The sequence below is a fragment of the Mobula hypostoma genome, chromosome 8 (genome assembly GCF_963921235.1).
Source record: "Mobula hypostoma chromosome 8, sMobHyp1.1, whole genome shotgun sequence".
Lineage (NCBI taxonomy): Eukaryota > Metazoa > Chordata > Chondrichthyes > Myliobatiformes > Myliobatidae > Mobula > Mobula hypostoma.
Window position 1 is genome coordinate 69,605,894 of NC_086104.1, and position 20,142 is coordinate 69,626,035.

A 20,142-nucleotide genomic window follows, 5' to 3' on the forward strand; every position below is an offset into this window, starting at 1 on the left:
ACAACTTCAAAGTATTTTCAAAATATGACAATACAGAGAGAATGCTAATGCTGTACTCTTCACAAAATCAAAAATTTAAAAAAAGAAATATTTTGCTCCTGTAGCTGGCCCTGGTGATGCTAGATCCTGTGTTGCACCAGTGGATGAGGATGCAGTCACAAACACCAGCTGCGTCGAAGGAAGTGGCTGATGAAGCAGACAGAAGCCGAGCAGGAACGTTCATTGATTGAGACTCATTAAATCTCTGCTTCAACAATTCTTGATTATTTTCTCACAGAGTATTTATGTGTTCCATTGCTACTACTCTGGTCGAAATCAACTTCACCATATATCCTCTCTGTATATCCAGATGCGGTACAATATTGAAGGGAAGTAGTGTTAGATTGTTCGGGTTCAGGAGCCACTTGGCAAGTGGTGTAACACTCTTTCTGACTGAGTAGTGAGGATAGCTGCCTGCCCAGAGATTGCCTGCATTTATCCAATCATTATTTTAAATCATAATGCTTCAATGCCTGACCAGTCAAAAGGGAATTTAAATATTGTATAATATTTTTAAATGCAGTTGAAAGTAAAATTCCAGTGATACAAATCCTGTCATAAGTCCTTTACCATTCATTGATGTAGTTACATCAAAGCTGCTTGAGTTTAAATAGAATCAGTCCTCGCTTCTTTCTACAATTTTGCATTTAATCCATGGTCAAATGGTTTACAGTCAGTGCTTTCAAATAAATGATATGTAATCAAACTAAAATGAATCAGGATTTACTACTTATCTCCTGGTTTCTGTCTCTATAAGAAATTCAGGATTATTTAAAATCCAGTCTCCTCTCATAGTGCATCCTTGACATCCTAGAATGTATGCCAAACACATATGCAATATGTTACAGGCTTCATCTTTATGATAAAGTGTCTGTTGCACCTAATAAAAAAATTATATGTGTTCAGCATTGAGAAAGTTGGAAAGTATCCTATTGTTAAATAAAATATACAGAGCCTACGAAAAGTATTCACTCCATAACTTTTCATGTTTTACTATTTTACAACATTGAATCACAATGGATTTAATTTGGCTTTTTTGACACTGATCAACAGAAAAATGCGTGTCAAAGTGAAAATAGATCTCTACAAAGTGATCTAAATTAATTACAAATACAAAACACAAAATATTGATTGCATAAATATTCACCACCTTCAAGTCAGTATTTATTAGTAGATGCACCTTTGGTAGCAATTACAGCCTTGAGTCTGTGTGGATAGGTCTCTATCAGCTTTGCACATCTGAACACTACAATTTTTCCTCATTATAAAACTGCTCAAGCTCTGTCAGATTGCATGGGGATCGTGAGTGGACTGCCCTTTTCAAGTCCAGCCACAAATTCTCAATTGGATTGAGAGCTGGACTCCAACTTGGCCACTCCAGGACATTAACTTTGTTGTCTTTAAAACCATTCCTGTGTAGCTTTGGCTTTATGCTTGGGATCATTGACTTGCTGGAAAACAAATCTTCTCCCAAGTCGCAGTTCTCTTGCTGACTGCATCAGGTTTTCCTCCCAGATTTCCCTATATTTTGCTGCATTCATTTTATCCTCCACCTTCACAAGCCTTCCAAGGCCTGCTTCAGTGAAGCACCCCACAGCATGATGCAGTCACCACCATGCTTCACGGTAGGGATGGTGAGTTTTTTGATGATGTGCAGTGTTTGGTTTACCCCAGACATAGCATTTAGTTTAATGGCCAAAAAGCTCAATTTTGGTTTCATCAGACCATAGAACCTTCTTCCAGCTAACTTCAGAGTCTCCCACATGCCTTCTGGCAAACTCTAGCTGAGATTTCATGTGAGTATTTTTCCAACAGTGGCTTTCTCTTTGCCACTTTCCCATAAAGCTGAGATTGGTGAAGAACTCAGGCAACACTTGTTGTACGCACAGTCTCTCCCATCTCAGCCACTGAAGCTTGTAATCTTCTGGAGTTGTCATAGATCTCCTGATGGCCTCTCTCACTAGTCCCTTTCTTGCATGGTCACTCAGGTTTTTAGGACAGCCTGCTCTAGGCAGATTTACACTGTGCCATATTCTTTCCATCCCTTGATGATTAACTTAACTGTACTCCAAGAGATATACAATGACTTAGAAATTTTCTTGTATCCATCTCCTGACTTGGGCTTTTCAAGAACCTTTTCATGGAGTTGCTTGGAGTGTTCTTTTGTGTTCATGGTGTAGTTTTTGCCAGGACACCGACTCACCAGCAGTTTGACATTCCGGACATTCCACACAAAGGTGATCTCCATTTAACTAATTATGTGACTTCTGAAACCAATTGGCCACACCAGTGATGATTTGGTGTGTTATATTAAGGGGGCAAATACTTATGCAATCAATTATTTTGTCTTTTATATTTGCAATTAATTTAGATCTCTTTGTAAAGATCTGTTTTCACTTTGACATGAACGTGTTTTTTCTGTTGATCAGTGTCAAAAAACAAATAAATCCATTATGATTCAATTTTGTAAAACAATAAAACATGAAAACTTCCTGGGGGGATGGGGAATATTTTTTATTGGCACTGTAATCTCTGCTTGACTAAAAGCTGCCTATTTCCACACAGCGAACCCTCATAAACAAGTAAATGGCAGGATTATCTGTATTATGTCGTTGAGAGAGTGGGCCGGACAGTGAGGGAACATCCTGGGAATCTTTTACATCCACTAAATCGAGACAAATCTATTCTCAATTTAACATCTCCATTGGAAGCAACACACACAAAATGCCGAAGATGATCAGCAGGTCAGGCAGCATCTATGGAAATGAATAAACAATTGACATTTTGGGCTGAGGCCCTTCTTCAGAACGGAGAAAGAAAGAGGGAAGATGCCAGAATTAAAATGGTGGGGCGGGGAAGGAGGTGATAGGTGAAGCTTGGTGGGTGGGTGGGAAAGGTCAAGAGCTGGAGAAGAAGGAATCTGATAGAGGAGAGTGGATCATGGGAGAAAGGGAAGGAGGAGGGGAGATTCCTTCTTCTCCAGCCCTTGACCTTTCCTCCCTACCTAGCTTCTCCTATTGCTTTCCAGCTAGCCTCCTTCCCCTTCACCCCGCCATTTTATCCTGGTGTCTTCCCCTTCTCAGTCCTGAAGAAAGATCTTTGCCTAAAACGTTGACTATTTATTCAGTTCCATGGATGCTGCCTGACATGCTGAGTTCCTCCAGCATTTTGTGTGTGTTGTTTTGGATTTCCAGCATCTACAGGCTTTGTGTTTATGTATCTCAGTTGGAAGTAGGGCTTCTCTAGTGGTGTACTGAGGTGTCAACACAAATTGTGTAATCAAATCTCTGAAAGTAAATTTTAACACAAATTTTAATTTCAAGGTGAGAGTACTGTACCAATACCGGCCCAAAACTTACACTGTGACATGAGAACAAACATTATTCTGAAATTAATAATTATATCAACAATGCAATAAGTTGTCTGCCAAATGCATTTTCATGAAGTCAAGCCCAAGTAAAGACATATCCTGCAGAAAGTGGCAATTCCTGTGAAGCACATACTAATTTATCCATGGCTGTTGAATGAAGGAATGAATTGTCAAATTATTACAGTATGTCTGAACTTGCCACGTGATAATCACTTCTGTAAATCATTGTATTTTTGAGTCCTTCATTTTGAGCATACAACACTGTACACTACATAGCCACTGCCTGACACTTTAATGGCTTGGCTCTGATCCATTGCTGACAGTGCAGTCACTTCAGTAAACAAAACACCCTTAGATCTTCAGCAGAATCGCCAGTGCCTCTGGCATTTTTAAAAAATCAACCAGTGTAATTCTGAATGGAAAAAATCCTGACAGGCAAAGTCCTGCAACCCCTTGCTGTCTTGACTTTATTCCTCATGCTCCCATCAGTTTATCTCTAGTTTGCAGTACAGCTTCTTAAGCAGATTCTTCTTTATTACCTCTCCCAACTGCAGAGACACCAACCCTGAATAATTGCTTTGTTGCACCAGTATACACTGTTGGAAAAGTTCTAAGACTTTCAGTTTCCCATCTGTTTATTGAAGGCAATAACTCTCAATTAAATTGAAGTGCCTGGATCCAATAGTATATCAAGTGTCATGCTATATGAAACGACTTAATTCTTATAAGGTAGCCTCCCCATGCAAGCCCATAAGCATGTGAATACCTACAAACACACACAGGCACAAACATCGCATGTTTGTATTGGCAAGCCTAGCTTCTGCAGGGTTTTTAGGTAAGTAGTCCTGAAACGACTAATTATTTCCTTGTTACATTCCACTGCAGGATTCCTCATGGTTCCGCTGTGAAACAGGAGCTTGTTGTAACTCTCAGTACTTACAATGAGGAATCTACTTTCAGATCTCGTGTTGGGTAAGACAGGGCACAGGATCCAATGGATATTTTATGGCTGTAAGGAAGATCCTTTAAATTACTTGAGTTACAAGCAATGTATTAACCATTTAAATGTACTCAAGCAGATTAAATATTTTTATTAATTTATAATAACTTAGCTTTAATTGTTTATTTAATTTATTGTAGTTTTGCTGGATTTCAGGGACTTGCCTAATTGGTGACTCACTAGAAGACAACTTTTTTCTCTGACCAATTTCATGGGACTTTTGACTGGTCTGGATTGCTTACGCAGTTGGTTTGGGTTACCTGAGGCTTTCATCACTGAGCACTCATTAACCAGTTTCACCTAGCAAGATTACCTCTTTCAACATGGCCAAGGTTAGTGATGTTGACAAGTTCCAGAAATGGAGCAGCTGGTAAAATATAGGCCACAGCACTGGAGATGAGAAATATTGGTTCAGAAGCACTGTTGACCAGAACAAGTAATAAATAAAATTAAAGATGCCAAAGCCAAAAGGATGGGGCTAAACTGAATTAGCAACAACAGATATTCCAGCCTCTTTTCAAAGTCCAAAGCACATTTACTATCAAATACAACTTTGAGTTGCCTCTTCTTACAGGAAGCCACAAAACAAAGAAACAGAATAGAATCCATGAAATCTCCACAGCAAGACTGACAGACATCCAATGTGCGAAACGAGCACCAGACAGAGTTCCTGGAAGTGAGTTTGCCCCCCGGAATGAGGTCATTGCTGAGGTAAGTGCCACCAGTCAGGGAGCCTGATGGCTGCAGGCCGTAGCCACGAAGTTTGTAACTCAGCGCCGACACAAGTGAAGCATGTTCAGGAGCCCAGAGGCTGCAAGGCGACAACTACTCACGAACTTGGTGGCACGGGACTGTAGATGTTTGCTCAGCCTCCACTGGTTTTCTTGCCTTCTGACTCCCTCCTGTGAGCATTTGCTTCTTCCTAGGGCAAGCTTCAATGGTTGCAGCCTGGCCTTAGTTTCCTGCTTTAGGCTCTTTATTTCAAACTTAAATGGGGGATTTTGCTTGGCTATTTAACTGCTAGAATGGTCATTGGCTCTCAGCCAATGTAAATGACTCTTCTGATGAAGGCTCTTTGGCCTGTAATATTAATTCTTCACAAATGCTGCCTGACCTGATGAGTGCTTTCAGTGTTTTCTATTTTCACTTCACATTTCTGGTATTGCAGTAGTTCTTCCACACACAAAAGGCCGATTTCTGATAGTGATCAAGCTGACTTTCTGATGCTTTCCTGCTCACCAAAAAGGCCAACATTCATTACCAGTCTATAAATTACCAATAAACAGTGTTCTTTGATTTCAATTGTGGGTCTGTAGTTACACATGACCAGATTGGGAAAGGTCAAACTTCCTTCCAAAGGACATTTGTGATAGGCATTTATAACAAAGCAGTAATTTCTTTGACACCATTAAATAGCCTTATAACTTCAGATCTATTAAAAATCTGGGCACATTTTATTGAGAGTCTATTATCTAATGAACTATTAATAGACTCAACCGACCAACTCAAGCCAACTATCCCAGAATGTGAAAAAGGGTGATGATGATATCCAACAGTTTAGCTTTGGTTAGCATAATTTCTTTCCACTTATCTTGAATATCTTTCTGATGATGAGGAATATACAACAAAATGTTCTGTGGAAACCTGATGTGCAGTTTCCAAGCTCAGTATATTATTCAGATCAGAGTTGTCTGGGAATTCCCACACATAAATGAAGGGAGAAATCTTGAAAAAAACTGAATAAACTCGTTGTTAAGGGAACCAAATGTTTACTCAGAACGGATGAGCTAGATGGGAAAAATGGCATTTGTCATCAATTTTTTTCTTGCGACCTTGTGAATAAAACCATTGGAATTCCTTTGGCAAAAGTAACATGACTATCTACACATTTCAAGGACATAGCATTTTACACAGTATCAATCAGTCACCAGTATTCAGTCAGTTTAATAGAAGAAAATTCAATTTGTTTTAAATAGCAGCACACTTATCATTGACAGTGGTTACACTACAAAATTAAATTTAAAACAAGAAACCATAACGCACGCTATGCTTGGCAGAAGATTAATTTCAAACATTAATTTTCAACATTATAATTTGAAGAAATTGTTGACGGTTCCCTTAGTTCTTCTCCTCATGCTGGATGTTGATCATTCTTTGCAATAGACAATTCCTTCCCTTTGTTATATTCTTACTTTCAATATTATTGTTGCTAATAAAAGGAAAAATGCATTCCAAGCCAGAGTGATTACAAATCCATTCCACACCGGCCAATGGGTAAATCCCCACCCTATAATATTGAAGGGAATAGGTTGGAATGAGTGAAATATTATTACAACAGGCAAACCTTATTTACTGAACATCTTAATCATTTTAATCCAACTGCATGGATTGACTTGAGGAAGGAAGTTTATCTCTTTTGGCTAAAACCCCAAGTACATACCCAGGAGCTAAGATTCAGTATTCCTGTGAAAATACAACACCAGTGAGTGATATGCATTTGCCGTGTAAATCTTGTGCATTATTCTAAACTGCTCAAGGTCTTAATTTTATTTGGAAGCCCTCATATATACTATTGATCAAGCACACATTACAAGTCATTGGGAAATTAACTGCTGTTGATGTGTATGAAGAATAATTTTAGGGAAGCGATCTGACATTAATGCACCAAACTGAAAAAGCATTCAGCTCTTCTGACAGAAGGATTAGCTTAGGCAAAACTTAAAGTCAGAGATTCAGACAACATTACTTTCGTAAAGGGCAGTTCAGTTTTTAAAAAAAAACAAATAACCAGTGCAGGGGTTTGAATCGGAAACTGGTTTAGAGAGGAAACAAGCAAATAAGTCCCTGCATTTGATTCATATTTACAACAATTAATGAATGACAGAAATATGCAGGAAACTCTCACAAGAACGGGCATGGAAAGTTAAGTGGATGGACTGAAGTCAGTGAAGGTCTTCAGATGAGATGTCCCTTAATGATGGCTTCTTTTCCAATTTTTGCTTGAATTATACAGTATATTCCAAGTTTTCAAATATTAAAATAATTGACCATGTCTTCTATGGTCTTAACTTTGGTTCTGATTCGCATCTTTTGCTGTTGATATACAAAAATTAGGATTGCCTTAGAGTATAATGGAGATGGTGAACTAAAGCAGTGACATTTTCTTGGAGAGTGATTTGGTTTCAATACTCATCACAATAGGCTCCTGGTCTCAGTTAGGGCATTTTGCAGAAGTCAGATGATCAGGCGGATCGGATCGGATCGGGAAGATTTAACCCTAACTAGTCAACAACCAGTTAACCCTAACTGGTCAGCAAGGGAATGTAAATCCTGCTTGGTCAGGGAGAGCGTTTAACCACGGTTGTTCAGTGAGGGCCAGTAGACCAAATGGTCACCAAGGAACAGTTAACTGTGGTCAGTGAAGGACAGTTAATCACAACTGGTCCTTGAGGGAGAGTCAACCTTGAATGGTTAGAGAAGGAGAGTTTATCCTAACCTGCCTGATATGGAATGTTAACATTGACTAGTCAAAAGAGGAAAGTCAACTATAATGGAGTAGCCAGGGTTAACTTTCTCCTCTCTTGCTCACATAAAAAAAATCAACTCTCCATTGTTAATTGTTTAAAACTTTATATGAAAGAGAGTAGATTGACAGTGTGATATCCACCACAGAAGATAGTTGGATTATGTGGAAGTTCTTTGAAGAACCCATCCAATTAGCCCTACTCTTATACACTCTTTATTGCCTTGTATTATTTCTCACTCATTCATTTTACTCTGTATGGGGTTATGGTTGAACTCATTTCAATTAATCTTTCAGGCTGTGTCTTTCAGATGACATCATACTTTGGATTCAGAGAAAGCTTATACCACAGGAGACTGATTAGCACATTGTTTATATGCTGGCTCTCTACCAGACCAACACACTAGATCTATCTGCAGTCTCTTTTGCATGGACTTGCAAATTCCTCCCCCCCCTCCACCATACATTTCTTCAATTCACTTTTAAAGGCTTTGATGAAACTTGCTTTCTCAACATGCCCCACCAGTTTCAAGGACTTGTGCACACAGATCTCTAGATCCCTCTACAATGCACCTCATCTACAGTTGTAGAAAAAAATTTTACACACATTTTTCTAGAAATAGATTATATTTATAGCCTTTATTAAATGCATCACATTCATATTTCTGTTTATATTTTGCTGCATCTTATCACTATTTTCTCCCATAGATCCCAATACCTCTGAGTTTTGTACTTAGAAATTGTGTCTTTCATCCCCATTTTAAATAGTTAATATAGATCCAAAAAACAATACTCCTACACTGATTCTGTGAAATGCTAGAATTCATCTTCTTTCAGACCAAGAAACAACCATTCAATTTGATAGTAGACTAAATGCATTCACATGTCAGTGTCCTTTAGTTTTGTTTCTAAGCTTGTTTACGTGGCGGTTTATCAAAAGTCCCCTGGAAGTCCATGTGCATCACACTGGTGAAAGTAATTCAGTCAACTATGTTACTTAATAAAAATACTCTCTCAAATTAGTTAAACACCACTTACCTTTAATAGATGCATGTTGATTGATTAATCCATTTTATTTCAGGTGACTATTAATCCTACCCTAGATTAGTATTTCTGAAGTTAAGCGAACTGACCTGCAGTACCCATGTTTATTCTTAATCTATTTAGAGAGTGAATAGCACAGGCTACTCTCTGGTCCTCTGGCACCACAACTTTCACCTGTAAGATTATGGTCTGGGTCGTCTAACATTTCCTCCCAGCTCTCCTTGAAAATTCTGTTGTAGTGATTTACATACAACCTACTTTTGTGATACCCATATTTGTAAATTTTATTACATCTGTTATACATGTATAATCTCCTCCTTCACAATTGCTTTAGGAGCCCCTCTTCCCTGGTGCAGGCGGATGCAAAGTACTAATTTAGCACCTTACCAATAGTCTTTGCATGCATGTGCAAGTCTCAATTTAGTCCTTGCATTCCCCCCTGTACTACCCTCCTACTATTTATATGCTAACACTATCCTTTTGGATTCTCATTATCTTCTCTCACATGCTCCCTTTGCCTCTCTTTACTTCCCCTCTGATTTTCTTTGTGACCAGCATCGTTCTTGCCGGCAATGACAGAAGTGTTTACTTGGAGTTCGTTTCAACACTGATGACACCACATACGATCTTGAAAAATTTACTGAGTCTTACCAAGTCTGATTAGAATAAGCACACTTATAACTTGATGCTTTGTTGATTAAATGCTGCCAATGTAAAATACTAGATGTGCACAAGAGGCTTTAAGTTTCTCATCACAGAATACATTTGCTTCACCATCTGATATTATCAACCACATCCACACTTTAAATTTGCCATCTCTATTGGAGGCATCCTAGATATTTATCAAAGTACATATACAGTAAGTCACCATACACAACCCTGAGATTCATTTTCTTGCGGGCATTCACAGCAAGTACAAGAAACACAGTAGAACCAATGAAAGACTGCACGCAACAAGACGGACAACCAGTGTGCAGAAGACAACAAACTGTGCAAATACTGAAAGAAAGAAAAAAGGAATAATATTCATAAATATCAAGACCACGAGCTGTGGAGTCCCTGGCAGTGAGTGGGAAGAGTTCAGTGGGGTGGGTGAAGTTGTCCCCTGGGTTCAAGAGCCCGATGGTTGAGGCGTAATAACTGTTCCTGAACTGGGTGATGTGAGTCCTGGGGCTCCTGTACAACCTTCCTGATGGCAGCAGTGAGAAGAGGGCATGGCCAGGATACTGGATGAACTCGAGTTCATTCCAGTTGGTGAGGGAAGGGGGCTTAAGTCTGGCCATTCAGAGAAGGAGAATTAACCACCATCTTTTTGAGAAGGAGAGATAATTGCTGCTGATTAGGGAAATTGTGCTAACCTTGGGAGATACTGCACAATTCAACAGATTACAAATAGACACAGATTAATTTCATCCTCTGCTCAGGTTAATGGGTGGGCAAAAGTTTATTATGTGACATAATAATTGTCTACTTCTGAAACTGGATTTCACCGAATTCAATTAATTTGAATTTCAGAAGCAGAATTCAGTGGTCATATATCACGCATTTAATGAGAGAGCTGAGGACCAATTTCTTGCCCAAATCCTCCTTCATGGTCATTGATATGATGCAATATGGAGAATACCAATTAAAGGAGACAGAAATAAGTTTATTTAAAAGTATGCACAAAATATATTTGTATGTATTCAATATAATCACATTGCAAATCTGAACATTCTTGATGATGAAAATTAGTTTCCAGATGCGCAAATTTATTTTCAAACAATCTGAAGCAGCAAGTTCAAAAATAAAACACTTCTCTTACCTCGGTAAAGTATACCTCGAAGAGCTTCTGAAGCATAGGTTTGTGGCAAAGTTAAACTAATGCATCTTAGTGGGTATGGAATGCTTTCAATTGGCCAAATGACTCCTGTAAACAAGAAACAGGAAAGATTTGGATTCAATCAGTTCCTGAAATTCAGCTGCCATTTGGGTGCAATGGGAAAAGAGAAAATAACAGAAGTTTTTTTTTTGCTATGTAGCATGTTATTATCTGGATTATCTTGCTGGATAAACATCTAAAGGAAAGAAATCTACAGACCGAAGAAAAAGCAGTGCTGTGGGCTAGAGCTAATGGATCCATCAAATAATGTAAACAAGCACAGTGGGCTGAAGGGCTTCTCTCTGTGCTGTATCATTTCCTTTGCCGGTTTTATTGAAAAAGATTTATCATGAGTTACTGCAGGAACAACATGAAACAATTGAATGTTATAATTTCTGGTATGTTGCTGCAGTGGTACTTTAGGCACAATGTATCAAAGTTCTAAGTAAATTTACTATCAAAATACATATATGTCACCATCTACAAACCTGAGATTCATTTTCTTGCAGGCATATTCAATAAATCTATAGAATTATAACCATAACACTATCAACGAAAGACTGCACCAACTTGGGTGTTCAACCATTGTGCAAAAGACAAAATGTAAGACATAATCATAAATAAGCAATAAATATTAAAAACATGAGATGAAGAGTCCTTGAAAGGAAGGAACAGTTCAATGATGAGTCCGTGTGGGAACATTTCAATGATGGGGCAAGTTCAAGGGCCCGCTGGTTGAGGGACAATAACTGTTCCTGAACCTGGTGTGTGAGTTCTGACTGATCCCAACTGAGTACACTAGAGTTCTGGTTTTTATTTTTCTTGCAAGATGGAATAAAGGCACACTATAAAGCATTTGATGATCAGTCACTACAATGATAGGACATAATATTGCACAAATTTCTGGTTGAACAAAATGCAAATAATTTTGTTATAGAAGCAGCATTAGGCCTATCGAGTCTGATCTGCCCTTCAATCATGGCTGATTTTTTTTCTCTCTCAACCCCATTCTCCTGCCCTCTCTCTGTAAACTTTGACACCCTTACTAACCAAGAACTTATCAACCTCCACTTTAAATATAACCAATGATTTGGCCTCCACAACTGTATGTGGCAAATGAGTTCCACAGATTCACAACCATCTGGCTAAAGAACTTCCTCCTCATCTGTTCTAAAGGGATGTCATTCCATTCTAAGGCTGCCCTTCTGGTACATTATACCCTCCCACTATTGGAACTATCCTTTCCTGCACTAGGACTCCCAAGTCCCTTTGCAACTCTGATTTCTGAATTCGTTCTCTGATTAGAAAATAGTCTACACCTTTATTCCTTCTACTAAAGTGTGTGACCAAACATGTATTCCAGCTGCCACTCCTTTGCCTATTCTTCTCATCTGTCTGTCTTTCTGCAGACACCCTGCTTCCTCAACACTGCCTGCTCCTCCATCTAGCTTTGTATTGTCTGCTAATGTTTCCACAAAGCTATCAATTAAGTCATCCAGATCATTGACAGATAAGTGAAAAGCAGTCCCAAAACTGACTCCTGTACTACATCACTAGTCACCAGCAGCCAACCAAAAAAATCCCCTTTTATTCCCACTCTTTGCCTCCTCCCATTCAGCCAATCTCTGTCCGTGTTAGTATCTTTCCTGTAATACCATGGGCTCTTATCCTGTTTAGCAGCCTCATGTGCTTGTCAAAAGCCTTCTGAAGATCCAAGTAACCAACATCCATTGGCTCACCTTTGTCTATCATGCCTGTTATTTTCCCAAAGAATTCCAACATATTTCCCCTTAAGGAAGCCTTCAGCCATTTTATCATGTGCTTCAAGTAACTGAAGCCTTATACTTAATAATTGACTTGAACATCTTACCTACCACTGAAGCCAGGCTAATTAGCTTATAATTTCCTGTCTTTTGCCTCTTGCCTTTCTCAAAGAGTGGAGTGGCATTTCTAATTTTCCAGTTCTCTGGAACCATTCTGGAATCTAGTGATTCTTGAAAGACCAATACAAAAGCCGCCACAGTCTCTTCAGCTATCTCTTTCAGTACCCTAGGGTGTAGTCCATCTGGTCCAGATGACTTATCCATCTGCAGACCTCTCAACTTCCCAAGCACCTTCTCCTTAGTAATAGCTACTGCACTCACTTCTACCCCCGACTCTTGAATTTCTGGCATATTGTTGGTGTCTTCCATAATGAAGATTGACACAAAATACTTACTAAGTTAATCCTCCATTTTTTGTCCCCCATTACTACTCTCCAGCATAATTTTCCCAATAGTCCGATATCCACTCTTGCCCCTTTTATTCCTTATAAATCTGAAAAAACTTTTAGTATCCTCTTTTATATTATTAGCTAGTTTACCTTCATATTTCGTCTTTTCTCTCCTTAATACTTTTTAGTTGCCTTCTGTTGGTTTTTAAAAAAGCTTCCCTATCCTCCAGCTTCCAAGAAATTTTTGCTATATTGTTATGCCCTTTCTTTTGTTTTTATACTGTCTTTGACTTCCCTTGTCAGCCATGGTTGCCTCATTCTCCTCTTCTTTTTCCTTTGGGATGAAATGATCTGATGTTTTCACAGTTCCTTCCAGATACTCCAGCCATTGCTGCTCTGGCAATTATTTCTGCTCGTGTCCCCTCCTAATCAACTTCTCTTGCATGCCTCCATAGATTCCTTTACTCAACTGTGATACCAATACATATGATTTTAGTTTCTCCCTCTCAAGCTGATATTACGATCACTGCCTCCTAAGGGTTCCTTTACCTTAAGCTCCTTAATCAAATCTTATTTATTACACAACATCCAGTCCAGAATTGCCTTTTCCCTAGAGGTCTTGACAACAAGCTACTCTAAAAAGCCATCTCGTAGGCATTCTCCAAATACCTTCTGTTGGGATCGAGCAACAACCTGATTTTCAAAGTTTACCTGCATATTGAAATCCTCCATGACCATGAAAACACTGACCCTTTTATGTGCCTTTTCTAACTCCCATTGTAATTTGTACCTCATATTCTGGTTACTGTTTAGAAGCCGATATACAACTCCCATCAGGATCATTTTACCCTTGGCGCTTCTTAACTGTACCCACAAGAATTCTATGTACATCTTCTGATCATGTGGCACTTCCTTCCCCCAAAGCATTTGATTTCATGTCTTTTTTTAAACCAATAGAGCCACCCTACCCCCTCTGCTCACCTGCCTGTCCTTTCAATATTATGTGTACCTTTGGATGTTAAGCTCCCAGCCATGATCTTCCTTCAGCCACAAGTTTTGTATTGTCCACATCATACCTACCAATTTCTAACAATGCTACAAGATCATTTGCTTTATTTTGTTTACCATGTGCATTTAAATATAACACCATTAGGACTGTATTCACCATCCTTCTTTTCAAATGTTGTCTTCATGTTGCCTGAAGGTACATTCTTATCCCTTTCTAAGTTTTTATATTTTTTTTTAATCCTGGGGAATTCAGTAATCTCGCCTGCCCTCTCCTTCCCTTTTGCTTTATCCATACTTTTCCAGGCTGTTGAACCCACCACCCCACCAGGACCATTGACCTTGGTTCAGGTGGGGCCCATCCCATCAAATCAGCTCCCTCCTTTTTCAATACTGGCACCGAGGTCCCTTGAATTTAAACCCACTCTCCCACACCAATCTTTGAACCACATATTTTTTTTACTCTATAATCTTATTAACACTGTGCCAATTTGCAGTCTAAAGGTTATTCACTTTTTATTTCTGTGTTTTAATTTAGTCTCTAGCTGTTAAAATTCCCTCAGCAGAACCTCTTTCCTTGTTCTTCCGACATCGTTGGTACCCACCTGGACCATGAGAACTGGATTGTTTCCCCCTCCCACTCCAAAAATTTTATTCCCTTTTGTCCTCATTGTGGTGAAAGTGTAAAGTTACTTATTACATTGCATTCTCCGATCACTCGTCTGAATTACAGCCCAAGAACAGCTTAGTACAGAGGCGCAATACAAGAGCAATTCCAAATATCTGGATCAAGATTAGTGGCAGGAACAGAGGTTGTGCTCCCTCCAACCCTTCTTGCTCCCCGAATGGATCTAACCTGTGACTTCTGCCGGACCACAGTGGGAAACTGAGAATGACCCTCCTAATCTATTTGGGACCTGCAATTATGCAAACTGACTTGTGAATTTCAACCTACTGTCAGGCCTGTATCAATGCACATGGACCTGAGAGACAAGCTAGCTTTGCTAATGGTTTGAAGACAATATTCAATGCAAAATTCCACCTCTGGATCCCTTTCCTCCATCTCTTCCCTTGTTCCTCACTTTTTCTATCTCCAGCCCTCATTCTGCTTCACAGGTCTGATAAATTCTCTCAGCAGTTACAATCATTAGATGTGATAATAACACAGCCTTCATTGATTTGGTTAGATCTACCCTTTTCAGCAAATGAGACTGTTCTTTTCAGATTTTTAGGTTATCCTTACTCAGTTTGCAAAACTACTTTCCACAGATATTGACATGCAGGTGAGAGAGGGAAGGCTGGAGATTGCAACACGGGCTGGAAGAGGCAACAAAGGGCTGCAGATGACAGAATCTGTTTAGAAAGGAACGCGAAGAGAAACCATACAAGGGATTACCTAAACAACAGGAATTCTGCAGATGCTGGAAATTCAAGCAACACACATCAACGTTGCTGGTGAACGCAGCAGGAACACACATCAACGTTAAGTTAGTCCTGACAAAGGGTCTCAGCCTGAAACGTCAACTGTACCTCTTCCTAGAGATGCTGCCTGGCCTGCTGCGTTCACCAGCAACGTTGGTGTGAGTTGAAGGGATTACCTAATAATTTTCTGCCCCAGAACTAAAATCCTGCTGTATGTCATTTACTATTGTTCTAGTCAAAAGGTAATGTTCGAATGGTGTCAACAGCTTGCCAGCCACTCCTTTGTATAGTTGGTTTTATTATTATTTACTTTCACAAATAATTGCACACATAGAACTACTGTGCTGTATGCAAATAATTTAATGACGTGTGGCAGGCTATGACTAACTTCCCTGCTCTTCAGCTGCCCTAACATTTAAAGAGTGTCCACCCATTGTGTTGAGTAAGTATATGCTGCAGTATTAGCAACAAGTTCAGAGTGTTGATGATGCCAAAGAACAAATAACAGAATTACTGCTTACCAGCTGGGCAAATAGTGACCAGCTTAGAGATAGCTGTACTAGATACAAATATCCTGAATACAAAGATTCCCCATGTTCCAATTTGCTACAACTCCTTTGTGCTAGTGACAAGTTTTATGGCAATTTCTGAAAAATTGTTACTTAACAGCTTTTGTTTTAAATCACGTAACTGCCCTTGGGCAAGGGGTGGGAGGGGGGAGGAAATTCAGTTTTTCCCAACTCCTGGAGACCAGGAGCCACAGAGGCCACCATCCACCAGCCACCAGCTCCCAGTCCGGGGAAACTGGGAGCAGCACAGAGGCCATTGGCCACCCAGTCCTGGGACACCAGAGGCAGCACGATGTCCACGCACTCCAGATCCAGTGGTGCTATGTTTGTTTTTCCCTTTTGAAAAATTAAGTTTACACTACCGAACGTATTCACCATTGACTGCATACATTTTTACACGGTTTCTTCCTTTATTTCCAATAAAATCTATTTTTGAAATAAAAAGCATCTCCAGTGTGGTCTTGCCAATATGAACCTCTCAGCCAACAATTTTTTTTAAACCAAAGTCTTGAGGATTCAATTCATTGCTGTTTGTGAAAGCTTACTGCAAGCAAATCGGCTGCCACATTACTTGTGTCATGAAAAGTGCCTTCAAAATTTAGCAATGGATTTACAGGAGCAATAAGGGACACATTTATCCATCAAGTCACCGAGGTCTCACATCTTCTGCATTATTTCTCAAATGCTACACACTGACATTTAAACTGTCTGCACTACCTTACAAACTGTAATTTTAGTTGTATAACCAGATTTCCACATCTTATGACCTGGAACTTGTGTTAATACTCAGTTCTCTGGCATCTACTTTCATTATATTGTTAAAATCTTCAATACAGACAAGAACTCCTCAAGGTTACCATTATCCAATAGAACATCCACTGTCGCTGTGCTTAATCCTCAGTGTCATAATGTGCAGAGAACACACACTCCAGAAGGTACTGATAGAATTTTTACTGGGACAGATTTTCAAAGCCAGGTCTTGTTGTATTAAGAAGTGTTTAAAAAACTTTGTTCCTTGAATGTCAGAAAAAGTTACAACAATAAGTAAATTAGTTATTAAATACCAAAAATTGCTTGTTATTACAATGTAATATCACTGAGTTGCCACTAAATTGAGGTGTTTTAATATCTGCTTGCAAGCTGAAGATGTATCTAACTCTGGTATCATAATGTGAATATCGCAGCTTGTTACTTAATGGGAGAGAGGAGTCAAATACACAGTTGCTAAATAAAAACAAGTTCCATCTAAGATTCATGTGGAATTGTTTTTATGAACACAGTGCTGAAAGGCAATGCAGGAACTCCAAGATGTACCTCTGTTAAATTTAGGGTCGTCTCAGTCTGGCTAACAGTTAATTAGAACTGCAAAAGAAAAGACTTCCTGGGAAATGTTGAGAAGACTGGTGAAATTGTTTAAGAGTTACACAACAGGAAAGTAAAATAGCAACAGATGGAGAATACCAGAAACAAAACAGGAAATAATGTAGACTATCAGGAAGAGACGAATGTCTTATTTTGGACAAGGTGACGACAAGCTGTGTGGACAAGGCCACTGAGGCCCGGGAATGGCTGCAATGATGATTTCTGAACTGAAATAAGGTGGACCATATCCTTTTTGAAAGTTGTATTTTGGTGGAAGGAGCTACTTTGAGTGAAAGGAAGGACGACCCGCCACCTTCATTGCAGTCCCTCACACTGTTTGGCTGAACTTTAAGATTCCATTAAATTATGACATGTCTGCAGTTCGTGAACTCATTCTAATTAAATCCTACTTAACTAAATTACACACTCACCGCTCAGTACAATGTCAGGATAGAAGATGCCCAGAGCCACCTGGGTTGCTGATTGCTCATCGTCAAATGCAGCTGAGATGACAAGACCCAGTGAAATTCCAGTGATGCCTTGCAGTAAGATGAGTATTACCAGCAGTGGTAAAGATCCTTCGTTGGGAATCTTCAACAACAAAAGGAAAAAAAAAAATCAGTTTCCTGTGTGTTTCGTTATACAAGGAACCGATGTTTTTATTCACCTCATCTCCTTCACCTTTGTATTTGAAAAGGTATATACAGAGGCATAATTACAAGCTGGGATGGTAATTGCAATTTGCCAATTTACATTTTAAGATCAGGGAAAACATTAGCAAGATAGTGCCCCAGTCTTGCTAATACCTTCCTTGATTTTGAAATGCAATTTGGCAATTACTATTTGAATGTTTAAAATTAAGCATTTAAAGTTCATCACATGGAATTTGAGCTGGCTGAACAAAGCAGCAGAACTTTTCAGAGCCATTTGTACTATAATATAGGAATTTTTACATTGCCAGTAATTTAGTGATAAATACTTACCCCCTGTTTTGTAGCTTTAATGCAGTTAAAAAATAATTTGCAAGCCTGGTGAATTGGGAAAGTAAGATAGTCACATGAATTTAAGGGACTATGGAACAGTGAAAGCAGATTCACCCCAAATTTCCCTTCACTTCCACTTTCCAATTTCAGGTGCTCTGTTGTGAAGAGATAATTGGGAATTATCTTCTTGGAGCGAGGGGAAATGTCAGTGTGTACATCGACTGATTTATTCCCGCTCACTTGCTTGAAGTGTGGCAATAAGACTTATTATCGACACACTCCTTTAAAGTCATATTAATCACGTGACTGTATCCTTCAATAAATAATCATTAGTGGGGGTGGGGGGGTGGCATCTCTGAGACTAATATCCAGCCAAGCAGAACATTTTCTTTCTACCCATTTTGAAACGCTGTAATATCCCACGTGAAATATTTGCAGGAAAGCAGAGGACTGACCTTGAATACGAGGAATGTAAAGATGAGTAACAATATTATCTGAACAGTCATCGTCACCACCTGGGAAATAGTATGAGCCAATATTACCTCGAGAGAACGGACACCTACACAAAGAAAAGAGAAAATATACACAAATAACTTAAGTACAAAATAAATGCTTGTTCCCACAAAATATTAATAGCAAGGAGAATATTACTAAATTGTTACCTTATAAAGCCAGTAATATAATCCATTATCCCAACCTGTACTGTATATTCTCATCATATCCTCAAATACACACATTTTAATTTATTCATATTACCTGCTTCAAAAATAATGTAAAGATTATTCATTTGCCTTACTCATGTTTCTTTGCTGTTAAAGGAAATGAACTGGTGAGCAGGAAAACAACTGAATAGATTCATTGTGAACAAATGCTTAAGGCACAGGAGTAAGCTACTGGGCCCTTGAGCTTGTTTTGCGATTCAGAACAGGGCAGATCTGATCGTTACAATTTCAACTTTGAATTCCCATCGACTATAGCATTGTTGTCGAACCCCGACTTGTTTTAACTACCTTTTTCCTCCTCTGTTCCTATCAAAGACTGCTTTCCTTGCACTTTGAAGAAGAGTTCAGAATAACGCACAATACTGAGATAAAAAGTTCTGTGTGATCTCTGATGCAGAGTCTCTCTCCAGGATGCTGGCAAAATTCCTTTCCTCCCACAGATGCTGCATGGCCTGCTGAGTCTCTCCAGCAGTTTCTGTTGCTCCAGATTCCAGCATCTACAATCTCGTGTCTCTTCTATTTTTAAACATTGACTCCCTAGTTTTAGATTCTTAAACAAGAGGAGACATCCCTCCACATCCACCCTATCAAGACTAGGGATGGACAGACAGTACAGAATGGGTTATACAGTCATCTGTTTAATCAAAGTTGCAGTTTAATCTTCAAGGTAATGCTGAATTCTTTTAAGAATTAATTAAATGACCACACTATCTATGGATAGAGCCAACAAATGTATTTCAACAGGGTTTAGCATTCATAAACACCAGATATTATGCAGATGCTGGAAATCCAGACCAACACTCAGAAAGTGATGGAGGAACTCAACTGGTCAGGCATAGCCAAGACAGATGAAGAGTTTAGCACTCAGCTTTGTAATATACAAAGCTTTAATGTGCAGTCTTCATTGCCCAAAGGGTGAGAGTGGCTTACAGCTGTATTGTCGAGATGGACATTGATATTAACCACGAAGTACACTTCAGCCATGAGCGTTGGCTGTTCCAGCAAAGAATGGATTAAATGTCCCTGGAGA

At 39.1% G+C, this 20,142-nt stretch overlaps 1 protein-coding gene across 1 annotated transcript in view; it reads right to left on the reverse strand.

The window, feature by feature from the left end:
• Positions 1 to 5,915: 5,915 nt before the first annotated feature.
• Positions 5,916 to 20,142, reverse strand: part of abch1 (ATP-binding cassette, sub-family H, member 1) — a 65,378-nt gene continuing 51,151 nt past the window's right edge. Inside the window, exons 18-21 of the mRNA XM_063055079.1 lie at positions 18,846 to 18,949; positions 17,839 to 17,998; positions 10,781 to 10,885; positions 5,916 to 6,696 (exon numbers count right to left, since the gene is read on the reverse strand). Coding sequence (XP_062911149.1) covers positions 6,590 to 6,696; positions 10,781 to 10,885; positions 17,839 to 17,998; positions 18,846 to 18,949 — 476 coding nt within the window. The 3' untranslated portion in view covers positions 5,916 to 6,589. The remainder of the gene's footprint in view (positions 6,697 to 10,780; positions 10,886 to 17,838; positions 17,999 to 18,845; positions 18,950 to 20,142) is intronic.